At 35.5% G+C, this 27,938-nt stretch overlaps 4 protein-coding genes across 4 annotated transcripts; all 4 read left to right on the top strand.

Annotated features, from left to right (window-relative positions):
- The first annotated feature begins 15,184 nt into the window (after positions 1 to 15,184).
- On the top strand, positions 15,185 to 15,712 carry LOC147524353 (uncharacterized). Its single transcript, XM_086574419.1, has one exon. The coding sequence runs from the start codon at positions 15,185 to 15,187 to the stop codon at positions 15,710 to 15,712; it is 528 nt and encodes a 175-aa protein (XP_086430545.1).
- A 276-nt stretch (positions 15,713 to 15,988) lies between these two features.
- On the top strand, positions 15,989 to 16,417 carry LOC147524352 (uncharacterized). The gene has a single exon (XM_086574414.1). The coding sequence runs from the start codon at positions 15,989 to 15,991 to the stop codon at positions 16,415 to 16,417; it is 429 nt and encodes a 142-aa protein (XP_086430540.1).
- A 93-nt stretch (positions 16,418 to 16,510) lies between these two features.
- Positions 16,511 to 17,092, top strand: LOC147524351 (uncharacterized). Its single transcript, XM_086574407.1, has one exon. The coding sequence runs from the start codon at positions 16,511 to 16,513 to the stop codon at positions 17,090 to 17,092; it is 582 nt and encodes a 193-aa protein (XP_086430533.1).
- A 132-nt stretch (positions 17,093 to 17,224) lies between these two features.
- On the top strand, positions 17,225 to 18,130 carry LOC147524350 (uncharacterized). The gene has a single exon (XM_086574405.1). It carries the CDS (start codon positions 17,225 to 17,227, stop codon positions 18,128 to 18,130), a length of 906 nt encoding a protein of 301 aa, XP_086430531.1.
- Positions 18,131 to 27,938: the final 9,808 nt, after the last annotated feature.

The following is a 27,938-nucleotide window of genomic DNA, read 5'->3' as shown; positions in this document are numbered from 1 at the left end:
AAAGAAAAAATCTTGGTGATATGTTAGTCCTCACCTCAATACCAGGTCAAACAAAATCATGTTCTTAGCAGCAATGTCGAGTTCAGGTCAAAGAAAATTCTACTTTTGGCAGCAATGTCATCGAGTTAAGGTTAAAGAAAATCCTGTTCTTGGCAGTAATTTTGAGTTTAGGTCAAAGAAAATCCTGGTGATTTGTAGGTCCTCACCTCAATACCAGGTCAAATAAAATCTTGTTCTTGGTAGCAATGTAGAGTTTAGGTCAAAGAAAATCCTGTTATTGGCAGCAATGTCGAGTTCAGGTCAAAGAAAATCATGTTCTTGACAGCAATGTTGAGTTCAGGTCAAAGAAAATCTTGTTCTTGGCAGCAATGTCGAGTTCAGGTAAAAAAATCTTGTTCTTAGCAGCAATGTCGAGTTCAGGTCAAAGAAAATCCTGTTCTTGGTAGCAATGTCGAGTTCAGGTAAAACAATCTTGTTCTTGGCAGCAATGTCAAGTTCAGATCAAAGAAAATCCTGTTCTTGGCAACAATGTCAAGTTCAGGTCAAAAAATCCTGTTCCTGGCAGCAATGTCGAGTTCAGGTTAAAGAAAATCCTGTTCTTGGCAACAATGTTGAGTTCAGGTTAAAAAATCCTATTTTTGGCAGCAATATCAAGTTCAGATCGAAGGAAATCCTGTTCTTGGCAGCAATGTTGAGTTCAGGTAAAAAAATCCTGTTCTTGGCAGCAATGTTGAGTTCCGGTCAAAGAAAATCCTGTTCTTAGCAGCAATGTCGAGTTCAGGTGAAAAAATCTTGTTCTTGGCAGCAATGTCGAGTTCAGGTCAAAGAAAATCCTGTTCTTGGTAGCAATGTCGAATTCAGGTAAAAAAATCCTGTTCTTGGCAGCAATGTCGAATTCAGGTAAAAAAATCCTGTTCTTGGCAAAAATGTCGAGTCCAGGTCAATGAAGCACAAGGGATTAGCAACAAATCAAGAATGTTTGGTAACTATGGTTTTTCTTCAATATCAAGCAAGAATAATCAAAGGTATGTATTTCAATTGATACTACTTTTAAGTGGAGTAGTATCAAAATTCCAAATTTCTTTTCAAATATTGCTAAGTATCATTTGATACTACTTTTAAGTGGAGTAGTATCGAAATTCCTAATTTCTTTTCAAATATTGTTAAGTATCAATTGATACTACTTTTAAGTGGAGTAGTATTGAAATTCTAAATTTCTTTTCAAATATTGCTAAGTATCAATTGATATTACTTTTAAGTGGAGTAGTATCGAAATTCCAAATTTCTTTTCAAATATTGCTAAGTATCAATTGATACTACTTTTAAGTGGAGTAGTATCGAAATTCCAAATTTCTTTTCAAATATTGTTAAGTATCAATTGATACTACTTTTAAGTGGAGTAGTATTGAAAGTCCAGATTTCTTTTTAGTATGAATACAAGCACCAGGAGATGTTGGACACATACAATTAGATAAGTATAGTTTCTAAGTAGCCAGTATTGTTAATAGACATCGTATAAGTATAAATAAAAGATAAAAAGCAAACAGATGTATTTAACACTTCAGCAAAATTTTAAGTAAGTGTTTCAAAAATAATCAAGCCATTGTATCAATATTACAAACTTTAACAAATCTTAAAGAGAAAGTTAATTCTGGCATGAGTCTTTGGGCTGGTTTGGATCACTAGATTTGGCCTCAAGAATCGAATTGAGATCGGCAAGCATAGCAACTCCCTTTAAAGTGGCGGGATCAAGAAGTAAGGATTCAGGGTTGCCAGGTGGGATAGTTGTGATATCGGCTGAATTGATTTCTGTAACTTCTTCATCACTAGCTTCTTTGTCAGTCTCAATAGCCTCTTTATCAGCCTCGACCACCTTGTTGTCAGCTTCAGTGGCAGCTTCAGAAGAAATAACATTCGCATCACCAGCATCGAGGTTATACTGATCAATGAGATGTTGAGGAAGATAAGGTCTGAAACTTTTCATAGTAGTAACATAATATTCCATGTGTTCATCAGCTTCAACCAGATCGGCATCAGCCTGGGCTACTTGGGCTATGAGCTCAGTTTTTTCTTTCTCATATGTAGTTGTCATCTGTTTATACGAGCTGTTTATTTTGCTTACCAACTAGGCATTTTCCTCAACAAACTTTTTCAAATCATCAATAGCAACCTTTTTAGCTGTTTCTGTAGAGCCAAGTTTCATGGTGGTGAGATCAAGCATAATTTTTCTTTTCCTCATCAAAGGATTGCTAAAGGCGTTCATTGTCTTTCTTCAGTTTTTCATTTTCTTCTCTCGAACTGACTGACAGCAGCAACTTTAAACTGTAATCAAGAATACAGAAGATGGATGCATTATAAATAATGGTCAAACAGTTATAAGGGCAAGGCAAAAGGTATATACATACCTTTTTGAGCGAAATACACATGATTTGAAATCGTTTAGTGATCAAAATTTCAGCCATTGCTGATTGATCTTGAGGAAGAATGGTGTTCCGTACAATAGCTTCACCGAGGCCAGTTGTCGGAGGGTCAGCAAATAAAGAAGAAGATTTTAGAACCCTCCGATTATTGTGGAGAACCAGATCTGGCACAAAAACCTCAGCAGAAGAGGAAGAAGTGTGAGATTTAGGTTGAGCATTGGTATGATCAGTTGAGTGAGCAGTTGGATGTTTAGTTGGTACCGAGGCAAGTGATGTAGATGCTATAGTCTTCAAAAAATTTGATGTCTCGACATTAGGCAACACCTCGGTAGTCAAAGGATGTTTCCTTTTCTTCTGATGAAGACTAGTATCAACATGCTTTTCTTTGGAGGGAGGGGGAGCCTGGGATGAGCTACCTCCAGTTGATTTTTTGGTGGACAAAAAACCGCTAGCTGCATTACTTTTTGCGTGAGGGATTCGAGATGTCATATCTGTGTACAATAAGCAATGGTGATCAAATACATCTTGCAAAAGTGGATAATTATAGAAGTCTAGAACTTCTTGTTTGATTTTGGGAAAAAGATCTTCAATCATAATAAATCCATTAATTATATAATCAAAATAGCATCGAGGAGTGTTATAAGGTAATTCAGAGGAATCAAAAGTGTTCCTAAATAATTTTTTAGAAGAACAAGGTCGTAATGAACCTTGGACAGTTTGGGAAGGGAAAGGATCTTGACCTCGAGATTGATCTGGACCTCGAGTTTTATCTGTTTTGAACACGGGGCTTTTTAAAGTATAAAGAGGAGGAAGATAGTTGTTGATATCATGAAGGGTGATAGTTGGAGTAGGATTTCCATATTTATCAGCACCAGTTCTGGCCTTTATTTCATCGTCAGTGTCTTTCAGGAGCTCCAGTACTTTAGGAGAATTCCCATGACTTTTCGAAGTGGTAGGTCTCAAGACTGAAACAATGGCACAAGTATATGCCAATCAGACAAAATGTTCGAGATGGAATGTCGGAAAATGTGTGTCAACAAGGTCGTAATAGGCAATGTACCTCCGAGATTAAACACATGGTGCACCAACGTAGGAACGGCGATAGGTCTGGATGATTCCCATTGACCAGAAATGATGAGAGGATACAGAGGCCATCTATTGTCACTATCTCGGTTCACTCTGATAATACCATCTCGGTTACTCCGTTTCTTGGGGTAAAAGTAGCTACTAGGCTCTAGTCGACCATTCTTAGGTTTTTCAGTACGTTCCACAAAAGTGTAATGGTTTTGAATATCGATAAGTCTAATTTTTTGGGATCTCCACGTGTTAGGATCAAGATGGGCATTATAGAATTTGCAAATATACATCAATCTCCGAAAATTGCCCATGCCTTGGCCTGGAGCAATGTTCAAGTGCTTTAATACCTCTCGATCGAGGTCAGGCAAGGGGAGTTGTAAACCAGCAACTAGTTGCCCAAAAGTTATGATGATCGACTGGGCATCATCACCACTTTGGAATCTAGTCCCTCTCCTAGCTCCAACGTAGTGTCGAAGAGTGACATTATCTGGTATTTGGTAGGCGGCTCTAACCAAATCTAGGTTGGGTCTTTTTAGGAAATAGGGGTTCAAACCTTGACTCCAGACACTGGTGTCTTCAGTTATTTCCCGTTCAGACTCGGAAGTTACAGTCTCAAAAGGATGGCAAGGTAAGTGGGTTGCCAGGTTAGTTAGGTTCATCTGTACTGTTCCTTTGTGATTTCGAGGCTGAGGAGGAAGAGCTCACTCTATCTTCAGACTCGGTACCTTCGCTTGACATATTGGTATCACTAGGAACAATAAATTTTTTATTAGAATTATATCCCTTATCAGTACTACTATCACTATACTCAGTATAATTATATATTACGTTATTTACTACGTACATGTCGAGATTTTGAGGTGGTGGTATCGGTGTTCGTAATGGTATGTTGGATATCGAGAGCATAAGAGCTTGACGTCGAAACTAGGAACGCTTCGACATAGTTCTCTTAAAATTAACACAAGTTTTTCTCCTAGCCATGCTGAAACAAATAAAAACATGAATTTCATAAACCCTACATATTTAAAAAAAGTTATATAGTATTGTAAAGTTTAAACAGCACATAGACACATAGTATTTTTAGAACCTTCAATCTAGCGTTTTGTTTTAACTTAGAAGATGAACAAACAAAGATGATGGGCAGGAACAGTAAAAATAGGATCATAAAAATAGTAAAGACAATAAATTTTTTGTGTTACTATGTACTAACATGTGGTGGAGTTTGCATAAAATGAAGAGAGTGTGATTTGTGGAGAAACTAAAGGTAAGCTTCAAGAATTTGTTAATGGCGGTGTTGTTTTTTTTCTTTCTTTTTTGTTAAGGTAAGAGAGAGAAAGGAACCATAAGGCTTTGTACAATTATACTCATGATTTTGGGAGTCTTTTCATCTTACACAACACGCAACTATTTCCCTTCCCCAAAAAAACCAATCGTTTCGTTTTTTCCCCAAAAATTCAATATTCAAAATATTTTTGCCTGCTGTTTTTTCTCGAAACATTCAAATTTCAAGAGAGAAAATTGAAAGTTTCGAGAGGGGTAATATCGTGGGCAAATATGGTAAACTGATATTTCAGCGCATTAGTTTCATTAAAACATTGAGATAAGTTGAATTGTTGCATGCGGGAAAAAAAAGAAGAAGAAGAATGGACACGAGTCATGATCTAATTGGATAAAAACTAGATGGAAACACTATATAAAGACTGATTCAGAATAAAGAGATCATTATTTTCTCCCCACAAAATCAGTGTAAACTGGAGAGAGAAGGAGAGAAACCAGAAAGAGTTGTAACCGCCATTATAGATTAATAAAACCTTACTCATTTCATATCAAATCATTCCTCACTCTTCATATATTAACATGTTCATCCACGCAAACACACTTGATCACTACAAAAGGTGCAGTCATGTCTTTTACGCTAATAAATACTTAATGTTATTGTATTGGAATGTATTTCTAGCTCTAGTGCATCTTTATTATTGAATGATCTTCATAGTAAAGGCCAACTAGCTTTGTTGAATACATTTACTTTTGTGTTAAAGAAGAATATGATTATACCTCTGTAATCGGGCAATTACATCGAGATCTATTGGCCAAAATCCAAGATTTAATTCGATACCTCCCCGCCCTTTCAAAGTACCTTTCCCAAGTTGGTTTAATTGAAGTCTTCATGTCCAACACCGTACGGTTAAACCGTTAAATTTCTAGTAGAATTCCATATAAAGCAAAGCAACATAATAAGGACCAAAATACATTCTCGAGGATTATATATCTGTGTCTCAGTTATTTGCAATATTTCAACTTAATAGCTTTCGCTGTTCTTCGAAGTATTTTTTTCGAGCTAAACAATCCACCATGGCAGTAGATGTATCGTGTTATGGCGACTGGGGCGATCGTGCCGAGAAGGTTGGAATAAATAATGTGACAATCAACTTGTTCATCAGGAAAGAAGATTTTCGATCCTCGAGGATTGTAATAGCTGAAGACAACAGTGTTAATTATGAAGGCGATAGTACTGAAGAAGAAATTCGTCTTTCATCTGACGATTTTCCATTGACCGCCTTGTCTGGGATAATGTTGCTGATCATTACCATCCTGATCTTGTTTCTGTCTGTGAAGATTATTCAGACAGCGACGGGGTATTAGACACGGTCAAGGAATATATATCAAGCATATGCAATGAATATTTTGAAGAGATAAACGGGCAAGAACAAAAGTTTACAAAGATTTTAGTCAACATCGGAGTAGTGATAACAAGCACAATAATGGATGACGATGAGACGATCAAGAGCCTATGGAAGAAGACGGCAATGATGAACAAAACCTAGTACCTGCTGCACCATCTGCTGTTGAGGCATTGATGTCCATGAAATTTGATAAAGACGACTTGAGAGAAGTAACAACATGTGCAGTTTGCTTGGAAGAGTTCTTGGTGGGTGTAGATGTTACACAAAAGCATTGTAATGCACATGTGTTCCATACAAATTGCATTCAACGCTGGTTGATGAAGACAAATACATGTTCCTCTATGTCGTGATGAGATGCCAACAGACCCATAAAGGACGTGAAGGATAGCTCATCAGCCCCTCAACCAGTAGTTGGGAATTATTGTTGTATTCACAGGCGCTTGGTCGCTTGTGGCTTGTGCCCTGCTAAACGGGTTGTAAATAAATTACTTAATTGATTAACTAATAAACCAGATTTATCCAAGCCCGTATTTTATTTCTCTTGATATGGTAGGAATTACGACGTATTTGAGGTAATGTATTTGACAATTGTCAAGTGCCCAAGCTATTTCAATTACAAAAGTTATATTTATTAACTTCTGAAGCAAAAAAATTTAACTGACTTTCTTGGTTGTGTGGTTGCAAAGATTTGTTTATTGGGTTTCATCTACTATTCCCTGTTCCCCCGACTAAATTTATGTGGCGAGTCCAAAATTAAAATAAAAAAAATTGGGTTACGGTCTATGTGAATAGAAGAACATTGCACGTCTTGGCAAAGTTCTCGAGGACACGGCAATTAACTCAATGGATCAGTAACTTAGCTTACGAGAACCGCTATTTTACATCAGCTCTGACTTCACCAAGTGCCAGGTCTAGAAGTTGGGCTCGCCTTATTTCATAGCAACATCTATCCTTCAATTCCCTGATTCGAAAACTGCTCAGTTATGATAGGCTGGTGAAAGATGTGCATTAGCGTAGGCAGTTTCTAAACTACCATTACGATTTTGTTCAACTGACAGTAAAAGTATTACCACCCCAGTTATATCAATAGAGTACACCATATTGACACAAGGGTATTGGTTGCAGAAACGTGTTATGTCAAGTAGCTGAGAGTTCATACCAATTGAAGGATTTGCCTAGGCTTTCATCCCTTTATCTTCTTGATATTGTAGATTGACTGAGCGCCATTCTTGACATCTCTCTCTCTAACTCCACTTTGAAGTGTGGCCGTAGAGAATTGTTCACCCCATTAATAGGTGTGTTCCACCTGTTCTATCACCAAGCCTCCTCTTGATACTTCATAGAATTTGCTCTCTCCAAGTTCTAGCTTGTGGAGTTACTGGCAATTTAATAAGAGCAAATGTAAATGTAAGCACCCTGCTGTTGTGATAGCAACGGTAAGCCATAGCTTCGAGCAGCCTGCTAGTGCAGAGGACAATCTTTTGCTGATTAAAAGCTAGTTGTTCCTCCACATTGTGGCCTGGAAAATGTGCTACCATGATGAAAGAGATAATCTTAATTTCCTTATCGTATGGACTTCTACAGACCAAACGTTCATCTTGAAAATCATCTTTACCTAGTGATTCACTTATCATTTCGCAGTTAATATCATCAGAAGCTCTTCCCCGCCTTGTCAGATGGAAAGTTGTTCATGCTTGACAGACTATCAAAATTTCCCACATACATATAGGGGAAAAGATATGACCGAACTTCCATATTATGGAGTAACTAATGTTAAGTTCAAACAACTTGCCACTATCCCGAGATCATTAGATAGAACATGCTCGTTATCTTTTTTTTTTTTATTGGCAAGCGAGGTTGTTATAGAGGTCCTCTACCCCTTTTCATTAATAATAGAAGTATGGTTACATTCATAGAGAATGTTATTTCTATGTGGTGTTGTTTACTTGGATCAAAATAAAGGATCGTTGAAGTGAAGCCACTGAGATTATTATGTGACCAAGTCAATAGGTTTACATTTTTCTTTTTGGAAGAATTGTAATAAAGTCCATTGTTTCTGTCTGCTTCACGGCTATATTGAGATTCCCACATAATTTGAAGAGCAAATCAAGACTAAAATTAGTCCGTCAAGTACTTTTTTCCTATTACATCCTCGTAGACAATTTTTTTCGTATCCTCTGAAAAGGAACTAGGAATTATCTCTATGTATCTAACAGATGGGATCGAAGCCGCTAGTGCGTCCCCAAGTCGGTTAGTTTCTCTGTATATGTACTGGATAGAAAAGGACCCCATTTGAGCTATCATCCTCCGAATCCTTGCTATTACATGCCTAGCCAACCATGGATACTCCTTAGACTTGAGAAAAGACGCCACATTAGTAGAGTCGGTTTGAACATTAAGACTCCTAATATGGTAGGGTTAACTAGTATTACCCCCACTAGATGAGCTAATTAGGATCTCCCCTCCCCCCAGATGGAAATTAGGGTCTCCCCCCAAATACACACAAAACAAAAGTCAAATTGAGTTGGCCATGTGTTTTTTGTGTGTATTTAGGGGGAGACCCTAATTTCTCATCTGGGGGAATACTAGTTAATCCTATTTCAACTCCTTGTAGTTCAATAAGTGCTATAGGAGTAAAATAAGCTGACTTCCGCTTAGCCGCATAAATCACCTCTCCCAGGTCATTCTGTAGAGCTGTTCCTTGGTTTCATTGAAGTGTGCCATCAATATTGAGTGTGATCAAATTCCGTAAATGTAGTGTGTAGGAGGTTGTTAAGAAGTATGTTGGTATGTGGGCGTGCGCTTGTTATTTGCTCCTTGTATATAGGCGGAGCCTATATATATTGTTGACGTATGTAATGTCCCACATTTCTATCAATTTGGTATGCGAAACTGAATTGATCTAGTATTTCCTTTCTCATGTTGTAAGAGTAACTTAACACCCAAGGTAGGTTAACTATATATATGAAACTCTGAGTAGAATATGAGTATTCTCTCTCACCCTATTTTCCAGCCTCCATTCTTTTTTCTTGGTTTCCCTCATTATAATATGTCACAACTCTTTAGCATCACCACTAATAAAGGTAATTATAATATGTCACAACTCTTTAGCATCACCACTAACAAAGGTAATGATCATGATCAAATCCAACAACACCCCACTTCTAGTAATTGATTGCTATTTAGATGGAGCATCGATACATAATTGTCCACATGAGAGAATCCACGGCATCTTAACTGTTGTTGATGACATATGACATATCAGCTACCCCCGCATTCAGGCATGTCTCGGTGCAGATGACTTTCCACGGGTAATCTGTGAAACAATACTTCTTGTAATTTTCTTCACAGCGAGTGTGGAAAAGGATGACACACTTAACATGATCATCTAAGATAGGTTCACTGGCAAGACGACCTCATCTGTATTATTTCAGAATTATAGTACTCAACTTGAGCATTTTGTCCTCGGCAAAACAGGGCACTCATTATATATATAGCATTTCCCCACTGTCTCCATTTAACCACCACAGCTTAGCAGATCGTCGCATCTCCCAAACTATCCAAAATATCAAACTGCTAGTGCTACACAATAACAAACTTGGACTTTCCCAGAATAAAAGAGCTCAGGAAGAGTACTTCAACCTACGAGGCTAAAGTACCCTACCCCTACTATGATGAAGTGTATCAACCATATGGGATCCTTGACACACAAGATGGGAGGTTTTATTTCTTGCACTGAATGCAAGAGAAAAGGTGGATTCTGGCCGCCATCTGCACTTGAGTAATTCTTGTGATCAAGACAAGTGAGCCACGTCATATGGTTCCTTGACTTCTTTCTAGAAACAAATTAAATAGGAGTTTTGGCATAAAATACCTGTATATGTTACCTTTGTCATTGCTTGCATACTTGCTTCATAATCAGCTAGCCTATACCATGAAAGTGCAACTCCATAGACTGAGGGAGAGGATGGGAAGTTTAACAAGTTGCACCAATCCAGTCCACAAGATCATTTGCATTGGCAACAGAAATGAAAGCCCCGCTATAAATATCTTTGTTATTGCGCCGTCTAACATCTCATTCTAGAGACCACCGTCCCCAACACCGGAACCTCTTGCCCATCAACAAAATGAAGCCCATCATCAATGATAACAAAACTGACTTGCTAATGATGCTCTGCTTATACGATTATTTCAATGTGAATAACCCAATAAATCATAAGGGGAATTGATATTACGACAACGTAAGAAGTGCTGTAAAATTATGCACGTCAAAATAGAGTATTATTTTGAAATGAGCCTCTTCACTTCATCTTTTCTTTTTATTTTTTCTCTTTTATCTTTTTCCCCATGAATAGCTAGCCATTATTAATTTTTCAAAAGAGAAAAACGCATTTGACCCGAAGTCGAGGGCAGATCACTTCATGCAAAACACGAGACCACCTTCCAAATCACTACTACTATAAATAACCTGGCACGTTAAAAGTAATCAGCCTTTTTAGACCCGCGTGCTGCCCTTACTAAATGTTGAGAAAAAAATAATCCATTGGCGAACAAAGGGACAACATTGTAATTTATTTTTTGCTTTCCATTTCTAGCCTGTGCTTTAGTAAAATTTAAGTGCATATACAGAGGGCTTTTATGTATTTCTGAAGTTATCATCAAATGTACGCCTCTTTTATGCTTGGCTCCACTCCACAGGGTTTAACGCATCTGAGCAGTGCAAATTAGACATGAGTTTGAGTCCTACCTGCTTTTCCTATTTAGTCTATTTGTTTGTTCCGATAAGTGTCTGTTTAATTTTCTAAAAGCCTTCTGTGGGACCCCGTTTAAATGCATAACTCTGTGGCTATAACTTCTCTTGTGGAAAGAATGTTTAATCTAACCTCCCCAAATTTGAAACACCTCATTAACTATTTTCATCCCCACCATTACTAAACAACAAACCTGCTTTACATTTAAAGTTTTTCTAATATCCCCACCATTATTTTCTTTCCTCTTTAAATACTTGCCTCCTTCACTTCAAAGTAAAGATTCATTAAATAAGTGTTTGATAAGAAAATCGTTAAACGGTTTTATGCAGAACAAAAAAAAAACCCTTTGATGCTATACAATGTTTATTTGTAATCGTCAAACACTCCAGGTATCTACTATTTTTTTTTTTTTTTCCCTAGCTCTTTTGTTATTTAAATTGTAATGAATTCATTTTTGCAGTTTTGGTTAAGCTTTTTTACCACCATTTCAATACAGTTTGATGTCGATTTGAACTACCCAAATTTAATTCATCAACTTTGAAAACCATTTAGATAGGTAAACTGAAACGGAAAATTACTTGACTCAATCCCTGGCATTTGTTGTTTTAACAATTTTTTTACTGTTTTTAAAACTAACTACTGACCTCTGTGGTCTTCAGGTAATTTTCGGTTCGTTTGCCCAAATTTACTGAACAGAATTTTGGTACCCAGCAATACAAAGGTGGTACAAAAAACGTTATAGTATATTGTGGCAAAAAAAAAAAAAAAAATGTATATGATCATAGTGCATTAATCAGGTACAATAAAATGTTTATTATGTTACAATGAACTATGTAACGTGTTATAAGACCATAGTTTTTTTTGTTCCTAAAAAAAAATTAGAGTGTGGGCGTTGATAAATTGTATTTTGTGGCTTCAAATTGATGAACTATCATATCAAACTTAGCTGCTTTGCATATTGGGTTTTGTTTGAAGATTGTTTTTTTTTTTTTTTTTTTACTTGCCATTAACAATATTTCAGTCAATAGCTTAAAAGGATTTTTCAATAATAGTTTTGGCAACAATATTGTTTAGGCATTTTGCTTTATTGACTATGTAGCACCTTAAAATTGGCATGTTATTAAATTGTATCACTACATCACATACAGATTGCACGCAAAAAAATGATGAATAGTTAAAGCTAACATGTTCACCTTAACCACTCTACATACTGGTTACAGTCTGACTTTATTCTTTTTAATCAAATGCATTATGAGACATTAATTATTTATATACTTATTTATTAGTTGGATATGCTATATTATTTTCATATGACTATTTTACGTTAACAACTGGGAAATTTGCTTTAAGATGGTACGTAATGAAATTTTTGTTGCCCTTTACCTGTAGGATTTTTATTGCCAGCGTTAGTGTCATACACTGTCCTGTGGATAATCAGAGCGAGATTGTTTTCAACGAGAAACAACTGAACTCATATGCTTGGGTCACCAAATCTTTGAAGTTTGTTTTCAACGCAATTTCAGGTACACAAGTATTTCTAATCGTATTCCACTTTTAAACATTAGCAAAATAGATACACGGTGAAATTTGAATCATTCTACTTTGTATTGCCGTTTGTTTAGCATTAGCATATGGATTTGAATGGAAGTAATTCGAATTTAGATCTCCAAAGTTATGATAGTGCTCAACGACAACAACAACGAAATCGGCGGATTAGGGAACGAGATAGGCGAGCTAATATGGATTCAACACAGGTAGCCGAGAGAAGAAATCGTTTACGAAGAAATTATTACCAACGAATGCGACGACAAAGAAATGAAGCAATAACTGCTCAAAGAGACCGCATGCATATAGCGTGGGTAACTCCTCGCTTGATTCCCACTGAGGAATCATTGCACTCCAACAATTTAATGCCTCAGATGGTTACTCAGGTACAACACCAAACAGGAAATATGACAAACCAGTTGGTTTGTGATGGTCGACCTACGCAACGAAGTCGTTTAACTCATATAAGGCGTTACGCTCGTAACTTGGTAAACGAAGTTTCAGAATTTATTGAAGCAGCACCAAATAGATCAGGTAGTGCAAGCAGTAATTATAATGTATCATTACGCTCCAACAGGTGCATTACTCAGAGGGTAACTCGCTTGCGACCTCAACCTAGAAATATTTCCGATCAATTACTCTGTGTGGATCGTACTACACAGCAAAGAAGGTTGACTCATATGCGACAATATGCTCAGAACTTGGGAAGCGATGGTTTCAGCGTTATCGATGCAACGTCAAATGCAGCCGCAAGTGCAAGCAATGACGGTAATGCTAAACCCCCTTCTACCAACTACTCCGCTGCAATTTCAATTCCATTATGTCTTGATAAAAGATTTATTCCATTTATACCGTGGTACTTACAAAATAAAATGTAACTTTGTTAAGTTCTAGGAATCCATGCTGATGAAATTCCTGACGAATATGATATCAATACCATCAATCCAGATCGGAATGGCATTAATAACATTAGTGACAGTGACGGCGAGCCTTTCGTAGGTTATACATCTAAACTTATGGTTGCGTTGATAATTACTCAATATTTTTTCCTTCACGTATCGCGTATAACTTTATTTTTATTTGTATAAACAGATGTTGACCACGAATATGGAGACATGGTTACAACTAATTCATTAAGAAATGTTTATGCTGTAATAGATGTTGATGGAATTGGAGGCAACAACGCGTGTTTAAGAGAACCTTCTGTCGCTGTGCAAGGTTGGCTTCACTACTTAAATTAAGAATATCTATATAAGTCATTTACTTGCATTAAGTTACTTGGTTTATGTAATACGTATATTAACTATCAAAAGCATGTTGCCTCAGGTGGCGTTAAGAATAGTCGACAAACATGTTTTGTGACTAGAAGAAGGCGTAATCATAACTGCGCTTGAGGCTATGATGACTCTTCTACTGTAACAACACATCGTTTGCCACCACCTCAGAATTGTTCTAAATGTCGAGCAAAATTATTCAATCTTGAACCACCCAGTTTATGTTGCTTGAATGGGACAATTAGTTTACCTCCTATGGTAGCGCCAACTGATTTGATTAATTTATATGCATCTCAATCAACAATCGGCATTGAATTTAGGAAAAACATACGTGCATACAACCATATTTTTTCCTTCACTTCTATGGGAGTTGACATTGATGATGCGCTCGCTGATGGTAGGGAAGGAATTTACACATATAAAGCTCGGGGTGCTATTTATCACCGTATTGGTGGCCTATTACCAAGTCCAAGACACAGACCCAGATTTCTACAAATGTATATATATGACATATATCACGAACTTGATTATTGGATGGCTGAAAATGGAGTACTAGACCGATGGGTATTGGCTATCATCCATAACGTTTTAAAAGAGAATCCATACGTCCAAATTTTCCAACAGGTGTCGCAACGATTAGCATCACCAAATGTTCGGCTGGTTATTAAAGATAACCCAACCAGAAATCATCAATATAGTATTCCTACGTCTTCTCAAGTAGCTGCAATTTTATTTGGTAGTGAAGATCCAAGTAACCTTAATGAACGCGACATCATAGCCCAAAGGATTTCTGGTGAATTTGAAAATGTGCCAGACACTGCAGGCTATTATGATCCACTTCAGTACCCTCTTCTACTCCCTCATGGCAGTCCAGGATGGAATTTACATATGTTTCGTTCCAATAGGGCCCGACTTACATGCCAACAATTTTATTGTTACTTGCTACAAGTAAGCCTCTTACTAACATTTTATAATATTATGTTATATATACATATTTTTTTTACCCAATTAGATGCCACTAATTTCTAATTCCCTTATTAGATTCGCCCAGATGATCCTTCTCTTTTGCTCCGTAGTGGTCGTCTTCTACAACAATACATAGTCGACAACTATGTTAAAATATCAACTTTAAGATTGAGGTGGATACGTGATCACCAGCAAGAAATAAGGGCTGAACTTTATCAAGGATTGCAAGACTCTTTAAGTTTGGGGAAACTTCATTCAGGTACACTTTGAATTTAAAAACTTATTAAAATTTAGTCAAATGGAAAACCTTAAATTCATTTTTTATTTTAAATTGAAGGCAATGTCGGTCGCAAAACAATTTTGCCTGCCACTTTTGTGGGTTGTCCCCGTGACATGCATCGTCGATATCATGATGCTATGGCATTGGTTCAAAAGTACGGGAGACCAGATTTGTTTATCACAATGACATGCAATCCATCGTGGTCAGAGATCGATCGCCGAAGTTGTTAGAAGGCCAGGTTCCAAATGATAGACCAGATTTGATAGTCAGGATTTTCCGTGCCAAGCTAGAAGAGTTGAAAAATGATCTGTTCGTTAAAGGAATCCTTGGAAAAGTGGCAGCACATGTTCATGTAGTCGAATTCCAAAAAAGAGGGTTGTCGCATGCACACATCCTTCTAATCCTTGATGAGGCTGACAAGTTAACTTCTGCAGATGCTTACGATAAGATTGTTAGAGCAGAAATTCCAGATTCGGCTATTGAGGTAGAACTATATGAGATTGTTGTTAAACACATGATGCATGGTCCGTGCGGTAATGTTAATCCTAATTGTGTCTGCATGAGAGATCGAAAGTGTTCAAAAAATTTCCCAAAACAATTCATTCCAGCAACTAATCAAGGCAGTGATTCTTATGCTACATATATGAGGCGGGACAATAACGCTTTAGCTATTGTTAAGAATCATGGTCAGCATTATCGTGTAGATAATCGTTAAGTTGTTCCTTATAATCCATGGTTATTGAAAAAGTACAACTGCCATATCAATGTCGAAATATGCTCGAGTATTAAAAGCGTCAAGTATTTGTAAAAGCATATTTACAAAGGGTCAGACCGAGTAGCGATGGAAGTTATGTCGACAAATAGAGATGAACAAGATGAAATAAAGTAGTTTGTAGATGGCTGTTGAATTTGCCCGCAAGAAGCCCTTTGGAGAATCTTCGAATTTCCACTAAGTTAAATATACCCGTCAGTATATTCTTTGCAAGTCCACATGGAAAATATGCATGAAATAACCTATCAAGGTAACCAGCTGATTGAGGATGTTTTGGCTGATGATAGGAACTCTCGCACAACGTTAACCGATTTTTTCCGTCTGAATAGCGTGGACGTTGCTGCTAGACAATATCTTTATCATAAAATTCCTGAGCATTATGTGTGGGATAAGTCAACTAAGCATTGGCAACCAAGAGCTGGCCAAAATCGTGTCATTGGAAGGCTATTTGCAGTTTCCCCTATGGAAGGTGAAAGATTTTACTTGAGGATGCTGCTGAACCATGTCAAAGGCCCAACATCATATGAACATTTGTGCACTGTTGGATCTAATTTATACCCTACATTCAAAGAAGCTGTTGAGGAATTGGGGCTGCTAGAAAGAGACAGTGACGTTCGTCAATGTTTGCTTGAAGCATCCAGACTGTAGATGCCATGTTCTCTACGGCAATTATTTGTTACAATTCTGGTTTATTGTAATCCTATCGGAGTACGTGATTTGTGGAATGAATTTAATAGCTGTATGGCCGAAGATTACGCGTTAGGGAGTTTTAACACAACCTATGTGACAAATTGTTTGCTAAGCGAACTTAAGTTGTTGTTGGAACAATATGGACAGTCAATTTCATATTATGATTTGCCCCAGATGCGTTCTGATCAGGTTGACCAAGATGATATATCAAGTTTGGTCACAGAGGAACTTTCTATTCCTGTTACTTCAGAAGATCTTTCTTCTATAAGTCAGCTTAACCTAGAACAAAAGATTGCTTTTGACCAGATTCTTAGTTCTGTTCAGCAGAAGAATGGTGGTCTATACTTTGTTGATGGCCCTGGCGGAACAGGTAAAACATACTTATATAAGTCAATTTTAGCAAGACTCCGTAGCAACGGACAGATTGCTATTGCAACAGCTACCTCGGGAATTGCTGCTATCATGATGCCTGGAGGTCGTACAGCCCACTCTAGGTTCAAAATCCCAATTCCAATTACATCCACTTCCACTTGCAAAATAAGCAAAGCTGGCAATTTAGGCAGTTTTTGTTATGGCGGCGAAAGCATACCGATATGGGATGAGGCTCACGATGGCACATCGTTATGCGTTTAAGCGTTAGAAAAACTTTAAGAGATATTACGGCATGTGATTTACCATTTGGAGGAAAGTTTTTGTAATGGGTGGAGATTTTCGTCAGGTGTTGCCAGTTGTTCCTCGTGGTACAAGGGAACAGACTATTGATGCATGCATAACAAGTTCTCCACTTTGGGAGCAAGTTCGTGTGTTACGTCTACAGGAAAATATGTTGCTAAAAATGACCTAGCCTTTGCAGAGTTACTCATGGCCATCGGCGATGGGATTCAGCCAATTATTTGTGATGACATCATTGAACTGCCCAAAGATATTGTCATTCCGTGGGAGAATGAGCATTCACGTCTTAAGCTTATAAATGGAATCTTTCTAGGATTAGATAGAAATGCTGGTAATAAAGACTACATGATCAGTAGGGCGATAGTAACTCCTAAGAATGATATTGTCCAACTGTTGAATGATGAAATAATTGACCTATTTCCCGGTGAAGAAGTCACATATTACTCTTTTGATTCAGTTCAGAATGATTCTCGTGGTCTATACCAGCAAGAATACTTGAATTCAATCTGTCCGAGTGGTATACCTCCTCACAAATTGAAGCTAAAGTTGGGGGCTCCCATTATACTGACGCGAAATTTGAATCCTAAAAATGGCCTATGTAATGGAACAAGACTAATATGCAGAGGATTTGACACACATGTAATTGATGCAGAAATTGTCACTGGAAATTCCGTTGGTGATCGAATTTTCCTACCTCGCATTCCACTGTGCCCCTCTCAGGATGCAAAGTTGCCATTCGAAATGACTAGGAAACAATTTCCTATTAAGCTAAGTTTTGCTCTGACAATAAACAAATCACAGGGTCAAACCATTCCAAATGTTGGGGTCTATTTGTCCGATCATGTTTTCTCGCACGGTCAGCTCTATGTTGCTTTATCAAGAGGAGTATCACAGACGATAACGAAAGTTTTAGTTAAAAAAGGGACAATCAAGGGTCTTCCTGGAACTTACACTCGAAATTTCGTCTACAACGACATCCTAGCTTCTTGCAGTGTTTAGTAACAAGTCGTTTTACTATTGTCAACTTAAATATTACTTTTTATACACATATATTAATTTCTGTATATTGTTTAATTTATATAGCGACCAAGTCTCATTATTATACAATATAAACCCAAAGAAGAACCATCCTTTACCAAACATCACTTTATTTTGCTTGTGTACGTAGAGCAGTCAAAAATCCAACAACCAAGTTTAACGATTTTACTCATTTTTCTGTACAGATTAAACATTTTTTTCCCTGCTCTAGATATGATTTGAAACTTTTATATTTACCACAACGCTTTTATCCTTGCAGTATATTTTGAAAGTGATTCCGAAAAAATTAAGTTACTTTTCAGAACTTATCAACAATTGGAAATGGCCTAGAAGGATACTTTGTATGATTCATATGATGTTCTTCATGAGTGAGCAACTTAAACTAATTAACCAGCTACATTCTAAAAGGAGTTTGTAAAAACTTGCTTTCATAAGATATCTTGCTATTTTTTAACTTAGACAATTTCTTAACTTTTCAAGTTTAACTATCGGAGAGACATCATTCATAAACAGCACAGTCCTTAATAAATTAAATTAAACTAATTGAGGGATCAGGTTGTCAAAATGATTACCCAAACTGAAGCCTACGCAAGCAAATCAATGTCAGTATGTAAAATGTCAACAATTCTGATATATGCTCATCTTAGCCCAAACCAACTCCACCAGCCTATTATGCCACACAGTAATTGTGCGATAGTTAAATTTGTTTTAAAATATTGAACAGGTCGGTCACGTAGACACTGTGGAATTATATTTTTACTGCGCACCTTACTATTGCTTATGGGGTGCACATTTGGGTTTCTTTCATACGTGTACAAATTTTGACATCGCCAAATGAGCATTGACTAATAGTTTATACGAGTTAGAAAAATACATAGATCCGTTATACATTTAATTGTTTTTTTTATTCAAGGTTACATTTTTATTAAGACATTTAAGCTCCGCTTGACATGTATACTAAATTAGACTTAAATTAAAAGAAAAAAATAATAATGTATATTGACTATATATTTGTTTTAAAAAAAGTACGGCTTTGGCGTAGTTAAAATACCAGTCGAGTATAGTATAGCTCTTACGTGGATGTTATTATTGTGAATGTGATTCAAATGTAGATTTATTTCGTACATGTTTACAGCTTAACATCACTAAATTAGAATTTACTAATAGTTAAAACATACGAAAAGATACAAAGCTCCGTTAGTTATTAAATTTTCTTTAGTACCACTCAAAATTATTAGCTCGATAATTAAAATTGCGATCTTTACAGAATGACTAAATTAGACTTAAATTAAATAACTACAATAATGTACAATAGTTGAATTTTGACACCAGCAACAAAAAACTTACCATAAAAAGTCGCTACAACGTAAACAAACATGGTGTGCGTGCGTAACACATTAAATAATGTTATTTTATATTAAATGAAATTATTGTCGACCATATATATCATACACAATTGATACAAACCAACCCCGCTAAATCATGCCAAAAGACAATGAAAAGATTGTTGGGGAGAAAAAAAAAAGTAGAATAAACCAAATTGGTTAGGTATAGTGACAATGGGGTCACTCAACTTTTCCCTATACAGTTTTAGTACAGATGAGACCTAAATTTACATCAGCCCATATGTAGATGTCGACATCACATGAGAATAAAATTATTATTAAAAAAACATCATCAGTTGATAGCTAGCCACCCCACTCAGCTATGATTAGAGTCATTGACTAGCAGGATAACGAAAAAATTAAAAATAAAAAATTAGTTGATTGCATCGTAAGAACAGGCCCAAGCAGCTCTGAGCCACATATTCTTCTGACAGGCAGGAGTCAATTTTACATACATGAAGTAAATTTCTTAATTTTCCACTTGACAATAAAAAAAATTGTTAAAAAGTTGCCACATTGTAAGGCATCATCCCTGTCAATAACACATTACATAATGCTTGCCTGTATCAAACAAAATTAGTGTCAATCAATTCTATCATGCACAAGTTACACAGCAGCTCCCCACTCATTCATGGTAACAACCAACAATAATAGTATAGATGAGCAAAAAACACTGAAAAAAAACAAGTTGGTTTGTTTTTGTTTGATCCATATGATGTTCTTCATGACTGAGCAACTTAGACTAATTAACCAGCTACATTCTAAAAAGAGACTGTAAAAACTTTATTTCATAAGATATCTTGCTATTTTTTAACTTGGACAATTTCTCAACTTTTGAAGCTTAACTATCGGAGACACATCATCCATAAACATCACAGTCCTTAAGAAATTAAATTAAACTGATTGAGGGATCAGGTTGTCAAAATGATTACCCAAACTGAAGCCTACGCAAGCAAATTAATGTCAGTATGTAAAATGTCAACAATTCTGATATATGCTCATCTTAGCCCAAACCAACTCCACCATTCTATGAGGCTACATAGTAATTGTGCTATAGGTAATTTTTTTGTTAAAATATTAAACCGGCTTCAACGTAGACACTGTTGAATTATACTCTTTTAGGCGCACCTTACTATTGCTTATAGGGCGCACATTTGGGTTCCTTTCGTACGTGTTCAAATTTTGACATCGCCAAATGAGCATTAACTAATAGTTTACACGAGTTAGAAAAATACATAGATCCGTTATACATTTAATTGTTTTTTTTATTCAAGATTACTTTTTTATTAAGACATTTAAGCTCTGCTTGATAGGTATACCAAATTAGACTTAATTTTTTTTTTAAAATAATAATGTATATTGACTATATATTTGTTTTAAAAATAGTACGGCTTTGGCGTTGTTAAAATACCAGTCGAGTATAGTATAGCTCTAACGTGGATGTTATTATTGTTAATGTGATTCAAATGTAGATTTATTTCCTACATGTTCACAACTTAACATCACCAAATTAGAATTTACAAATAGTTAAAATTCCCTAGAAAGATACAAAGCTCCGTTAGTTATTAAATTTTTTTAGTATCACTTAAAATTAGTAGCTCGATAATTCGTCTAACCTTTATAGATTGACTAAATTAGACTTAAATTAAATAACTACAATAATGTGCAATAGTTGAATTTTGACACCAACTACAAAAAACTTACTATAAAAAGTCGCTACAACGTAAACAGACATCGGTGTGCGTAACACATTAAATAATGCTACTTTATATTAAATGAAATTATTGTCGACCATATATATCATACACAATTGATACAAACCAACCTTGCTAACTCATTCCAAAAGACAACGAAAAGATTGTAGGGGAGAAAAAAAAATAGAATAAATTGGTTGGTTGTATAGTGACAGCTCAACTCTTCCATACACAGTATTAGTACGGATGAGACCTAAATTTACATCAGCCCATATGTAGATGTCGACATCACATGAGAATAAATTTATTATTAAAAAAACATTATCAGTTGATAGCTAACCACCCCAATCAGCTATGATTAGAGTCATTGACTAGCGGGATAACGAAAAAATTAAAAATAAAAAATTAGTTGATTCCATCGTAAGAACAGGCCCAAGCAGCTTTGAGCCACATATTCTTCCTCGGGCGCGAGTCAATTTTACATACATGAAGTAAATTTCTTACTTTTCCACTCGACAACAAAAAAATTGTTAATAAGTTGCCACATTGTAAGGCATTATCCCTGTCAATAACACATTATATAATGCTTGCCTGTATCAAACAAAATTAGTGTCAATCAAATCTATCATGCACAAGTTACACAGCAGCTCCCCCGTCATTCATGGTAACAACCAACAATAATAGTATAGATGAGCAAAAAAACACTGAAAAAAATAAATTGGTTTGTTGCATAGTAATCGTTGGATCGAACAGCTCGGGTCGCACCTTATTAGAACGGCATTGCCTTAAACTTGCATATCTGCCACACTTACTTAAATCTTAACGTAAGTAGCTTGCTGATGGGGCGTACATTTGGGTTCCTTTCGTGCGTGTTCAACTTTTGTCATCGCCAAATGAGCATTGACTAATAGTTTACACGAGGTAGAAAAATACATAGATCCGTTATACATTTAATTGTTTTCTTTATTTAAGATTAATTTTTAATTAAGACATTTGAGCTCCGCTTGACTGGTATACTAAATTAGACTTAAAGTAAAAAAAAAATCAATAATGTATATTGACTATATATTTGTCTTAAAAATAGTACGGCTTTGGTGTAGTTGAAATACCAGTCGAGTCTAATATAGCTCTTACGTGGATGTTATTATTGTCAATGTGATTCAAATGTAGGTTTCTTTCGTACATGTTCACAATTTAACATCACCAAATTAGAATTGACTAATTGTTAAAATGCCCTGAAGAGATACAAATATCCGTTAGTTATTAAATTTTTTTTAGTGTCACTTAAAAATATTAGTTCGATAATTCGTCTGATCTTTACAGATTGATTAAATTAGACTTAAATTAAATAACAACAGTGATGTACAATAGTTGAATTTTGATGACAACTACAAACAACTTACTGTAAAAAATAGCTACAACGTAAACAAACATCAGTGTGCGTAACACATTAAATAATGTTATTTTATATCAAACACAATTATTGTTGACCATATATATCATCCACAGTTGATACAAACCAACCCCGCTAAATCATGCCAAAAGACAACGAAAAGATTGTATGGGAGAAAAAAAAACTTTGCATAAACCAAATTGGTTGGTTGTATAGTGACAGTGGGATCATTCAACTCTTAGCCGCACACTGTTATTATGGACGACACCTAAATTTACATCAGCGCATATGTAGATGTTGACGTTACCTGAGAACAAATTTATTATTAAAAAAACATCATCAGTTGATAGCTAACCACCCCCACGAAGCTATGATTAGAGTCATTGACTAGGAGGATAACAAAAAAAAAAAAAAAAAAAAAAAAAAAAAAAAAAAAAACTAGGTTGATTTCATCGTAAGCACTGGCCCAAGCAGCTCTGAGCCATAGATTCTTATCACGGGCGGGAGTAAATTTTACGTACATGAAGTTAATGTCTTAATTTTCCAGTCACCATCAAAAGAATTGTTAAAAAGTTGCCACATTGTGGGACATCATCCCTGTCAATCACACATTACATAATGTTTGCCTGTATCAAACAAAATTAGTGTCAATCAAATCTATCATACACAAGTTACACAACAACCCCCCACTCATTCATGGTAACAGCCAAGAATAATAATATAGATGAGAAAAAAAAAAAAAAAAAAAAAAAAAAAACAAGTTGGTTGGTTGCATAGTAATGGTGGGATCAAACATTTCTGTACCACACATTCTTATCACCACCAGCCCTTAAATTTGCATATCTACAACACTTATTTAAAGCTTAACGTAAGTAGCTAACAGATTCATTATACAAAAAACATGTCCTTTGTCTTTTTAAGAATTAATAATCCTCTAAGTTGTATTACGTTGACATATAAACAATATTAACTTATTTTGTTGCTTCAGCAAACTTATATAATCTGTCAACCCTATCTTTAAAGTTCTTATCAGTTCATTAAAGTTATACCTTCTCTTAGAGGGAAAACCCGTCGAAACCACTTCAGAAAACTTATTCCCCAACCAACCATTATCAAATGGCATCCCAAGCATGTCAATTTCTTGCTAATCTCCGTACAGTTACATACAAGTGGGAAGTTAAAGTTCGCATAACAAGAATGTGGGAGTCAATTCACTGGAATAACAACGACATTTTAAGCCGAGACTTTTTACTATTAGATGCCCAGGTAATCGATCACATTAGATTTAAGATAATTTTTTAAAGAAATAAATTTTTTTTTTTTTTTTATCCATAGGAACTCATTACATGCAAAATTGGCATCGGAAAACTTTAAAGCCTTTGATAAATTTGCAAAAGGAAAAGTGATAGAAGAAGGCAAAATCTACCTCATTCAACGCTTTGATGTGATGTTACCAACAACCTATCGTCCGGTAGTTCATCTATTTGTGATTCATTTTAAACCAGAAATATTAATAGAAGCAGTTGATGAAGAAGTGACTGAAATTGCAAGACACAAGTTCAATTTCACTGACTTCAAAAACCTTCAAGAAAGGTCTAAACAAAAAACTCTTTTATCAGGTTATATATTACAGCTTTAAACTTAAATATTTTTTCTAATTTATATTTTCACATTAGATTAAACATTCTTTTCACAAGAGAAATTAAATGCCAGAAGTTCTAATGTTCCTTTGACGTCAACACGTAGATGTTATTGGTGTATTAAAAAAAGTTGGCAAGCAAAAAGAAAAATCAGGAACAAATTTACAAGAGATCGTGATCATGGATAAGAAGTGAGTTAAACATTGATATCTTTAGTTAACAAATCAAATGTATTGTTGTAACTTAATGAATTCTTCCAAATTTTTAGTGGCACCGAAATAACAATTGCTTTGTGGGGTGATATCGGCAAATCAATTCCAGAAGACATTATTACAAAGCATAATGTGATCATTATAGCCACTTCGCTGAATGCAAAAGATTATCAAGGTAAATATACATTTATATTGTTGACAATTTATGCTGGTATCAAATATCAGTTAATATCAAATTTATTTTACACCTGGAATTCCATCCAATAAAAAGGTATTTTACTACATTTTTTTGTAGGCAAAATTACACTTTCATCTCTTAGCGGAACAAAAATCTATATCAACCTGGAAATTGACGTTGTTACGGAATGCATGCACAGATATATATATATAGAAGAAAAAAAATTTAACATACACTATATTCGTTAGAACTATTAATATGTGTTACATTGGGTGCAATTTTTTTAACTTCAATTACTATGCATATTTATGCAAATGCAATTCATTTACGTTTTTTTTCTATTCCCATTATGATCTGCGCTTTTCTTTCTTGGGTACAAACTAGCTTCCGAGGTACATATATTTCCGTTGAAGTTAAGAGTCCCCCTGAAAATCTATCTGAAGAAGAACTACTTAGAAATAGAAGAGTTACCATAGCTAAATTAAAGGAGCTTGGAAGAGATGAATAACAAAACGGATCAAGCTATACTTGTGCTGCCATAGTAGACAAGGTATACAGTGTTATTTGGTTCTACAATTGCTGCAAACGTTGTAAGTAACTATCTCACAAAGTGACTCTGATAAACCCTGTTCCAAATGTAAAATGGAGACAGAAAAAAGGTGGGTGAAATTAAACTAACGTCTTTGAACTATTTTCCCTTTAAGTATCCGACAACATCCTTCAACACATTCTTATTTCAAAGTAGGTATAAACTTCGAATGTGTGTGAATGATTTCTCCGATATCACCACTTTTGTCGCTTTCAACAAGCATGCTGAAACCTTGCTAATGAAGTCGGTTGAAGAGTTGGACATAATACAAAAGGCAACTTAATTCACAATTTATTAATACATCTTTTGACTATAAGTTGAAACATGTCTTATACAAAATACAGCAAAATGGTCCCGATACAGCTTCCAAAGAACTCCAAAAAATTGAAGGAAGATCTTTCATATTCCAAGTTAAAATCAATGGCTTCAGTGCTAAGGACACTTTTGAATCATTTACCATCGACAAAGTTTACCCTGAAGAAACTGACTTAGATAGTCACGTTGTTGAGACGGTGAGGTTATGCTTTTATTTATTAATTATTTCTTTTCTTAAACAGTAATTGTTGTCAATACTTTAACCATGCTACATTTTTAACAAACATAGGGTTATAAGCTCACAACTTCTAAAATGGTTCGAAAAGATGCTTCAGCCGACAAGGACAACTCTGAAATACAAGTAGCAAAAAAAAAATTGAAAAGCACATAATACTCGGTAAATAAACAACAAACACATTTGTGTGACAATATTTGAATATTCATTTCCTCTGTTTGTTACCAAGAAGATTTAACTACATCTACTTTTTTTGGTATCCTTTGCAGCCCACACCCATGTATGAAGAGTCACCTGTGTTATGTCTTTATCTTTAATTCCTCACAACTCGCCTGTAAAATGGAGAACGAAATGCTACTACGCCTACCTCCATCCGCCGCTAGGTCCATCTAATAAATGCTACTGATTTTACTCTGTTCAAGTCATGTAGCTCAGCGTGTTATAATAATATTTATGTACATATGTTTACTTTTAACTTACTTTTTGCTGTGATCAACTCTAGCAACCTTTGTACATGAGCTTCCTATCAATAAAATATACTAATTTAAATATTATTAAACATATAGCTTATCTACATTATGCCTCCATCTGACCTTTTTTTTGTTCCAAATTCTTACTGCCAACCATACTCAAAGATTTCAAAATCTTCCTAAGTCTACGCATTTTAGAAAGCATAATTACCCAACTTATTCCATTATATTACAAGGAAATTCCAAATTTTAGATTTATTTGACACACCATCTGTAATTACGCCTTCCCCTTATCCTTCGCGTTCAACTGCAGCCGTACAATTTCCTCCTTTAAACTACATATCGTTGTCTCCAACATGTCAATTTGTGCTTCACTTCGCAAGCGATTTCCATCGGACCATTGGAGATCAAACTCTTGGGCCTCTACCAGACCTTTCAGCGTCATCTGATTTTCTTCTAGCTCTTCAACACGTTGATGATACTTATTTAGAGCTCTCTCTATCTGAACTATATGACGATTTCTCTCTGGCAAACCACCGGTTGCAACCTTCTTTGTGGCTGCTCCGTCAGTTTCTTTCTCAACACTCCTCACAACATGGGTTCCAAAATCCAGCCATTCATCGTCAGCCACTAAACTAACTATCATCGATGGATTAAGATGCGTCTAAATTTTCTTGATAATGACGTCGCGACATCATCAAGCAAAGAATTGAACCTATACAAAACATTTTACTTTATAAATCTAAGAAGAAAGTCAATAAATTAAAAAAAAAAAAAAAAAAAACTATAGAGGTCAATTCATTTTGAGCATTAGTAATTCGCCAACTGACATCATCATTGTTCCCATCCCAAACAACCCCATCTATAAAACTAAGTGACCGACGTTCCTGACTTTTGTTTAGTTCCAAGACACTTGAAATGCTTAGACAATCCCGGCCAGTAGCATGTACACGTTCAACGCGTGTTGAAGACTCTTTCCATAGCCTTTAGCTTCATATGCTCCTCGGCAGCTTCACCCTTTGCCTTTTTTCAAAAAAAAAAAAAAAAAAACAAAACAAAACAAAACAAATGCATCAAACCATTATATAGCTGTTTTACATCTCTCTCTCTCTCTCTCTTTGTCTCTTACTACTTTTTTTTAAACGTTTTTTCTACTGAGGGTTATTTCAAACGTCTTTTAAAAAACATATGTATACAAAGCCTTGCATAACTCTTACACGAGACAATTACCATGACTAACTTAAAATAGCCCAATATAGCATATTTAACAAAAAAGTAATAAAAAAATATATACTTTAAACTATAGTTTTGCCATACCTCTTGCTCCTAACCTTTTACACCTCCTTCAACTCAACCCCTTTCTCTCTTTCTGATATTATGATCACAAACAGTACTCTTTAACAACTTATTTTTTCGTATATATCCTTCCATTACCTTGACGTTAAAATCGGGCCCATTATATTTTTTCCTTTGAGCCTTCTTTGTTGGCTCCTCCTTGCTCATCATTGCGAAATAGTATTTCATCATATAAAATTTTACGGACTGTTCAGACAAAAAAAAAATTAAATATATTAGAAAAAAAAAAAAATAATAATAAAAACTATCACAAACTGTTAAAGAACAAGAAGCGAATTTATGTATGTCTAAGGAAACTCGGA

Source organism: Coptis chinensis, chromosome 1 (genome assembly GCF_015680905.1).
Source record: "Coptis chinensis isolate HL-2020 chromosome 1, ASM1568090v1, whole genome shotgun sequence".
Classification (NCBI taxonomy): Eukaryota; Viridiplantae; Streptophyta; class Magnoliopsida; order Ranunculales; family Ranunculaceae; genus Coptis; species Coptis chinensis.
Note: the sequence above shows the minus strand (reverse complement) of the source record. Positions and strands in the feature narration are given on the sequence as shown.

Coding starts and splice junctions, on each gene's coding strand:
- LOC147524353 (XM_086574419.1), top strand. CDS start 15,185: ATGCAATCCATCGTGGTCAGAGATCGATCGCCGAAGTTGTTAGAAGGC.
- LOC147524352 (XM_086574414.1), top strand. CDS start 15,989: ATGGAAAATATGCATGAAATAACCTATCAAGGTAACCAGCTGATTGAG.
- LOC147524351 (XM_086574407.1), top strand. CDS start 16,511: ATGGCCGAAGATTACGCGTTAGGGAGTTTTAACACAACCTATGTGACA.
- LOC147524350 (XM_086574405.1), top strand. CDS start 17,225: ATGCATAACAAGTTCTCCACTTTGGGAGCAAGTTCGTGTGTTACGTCT.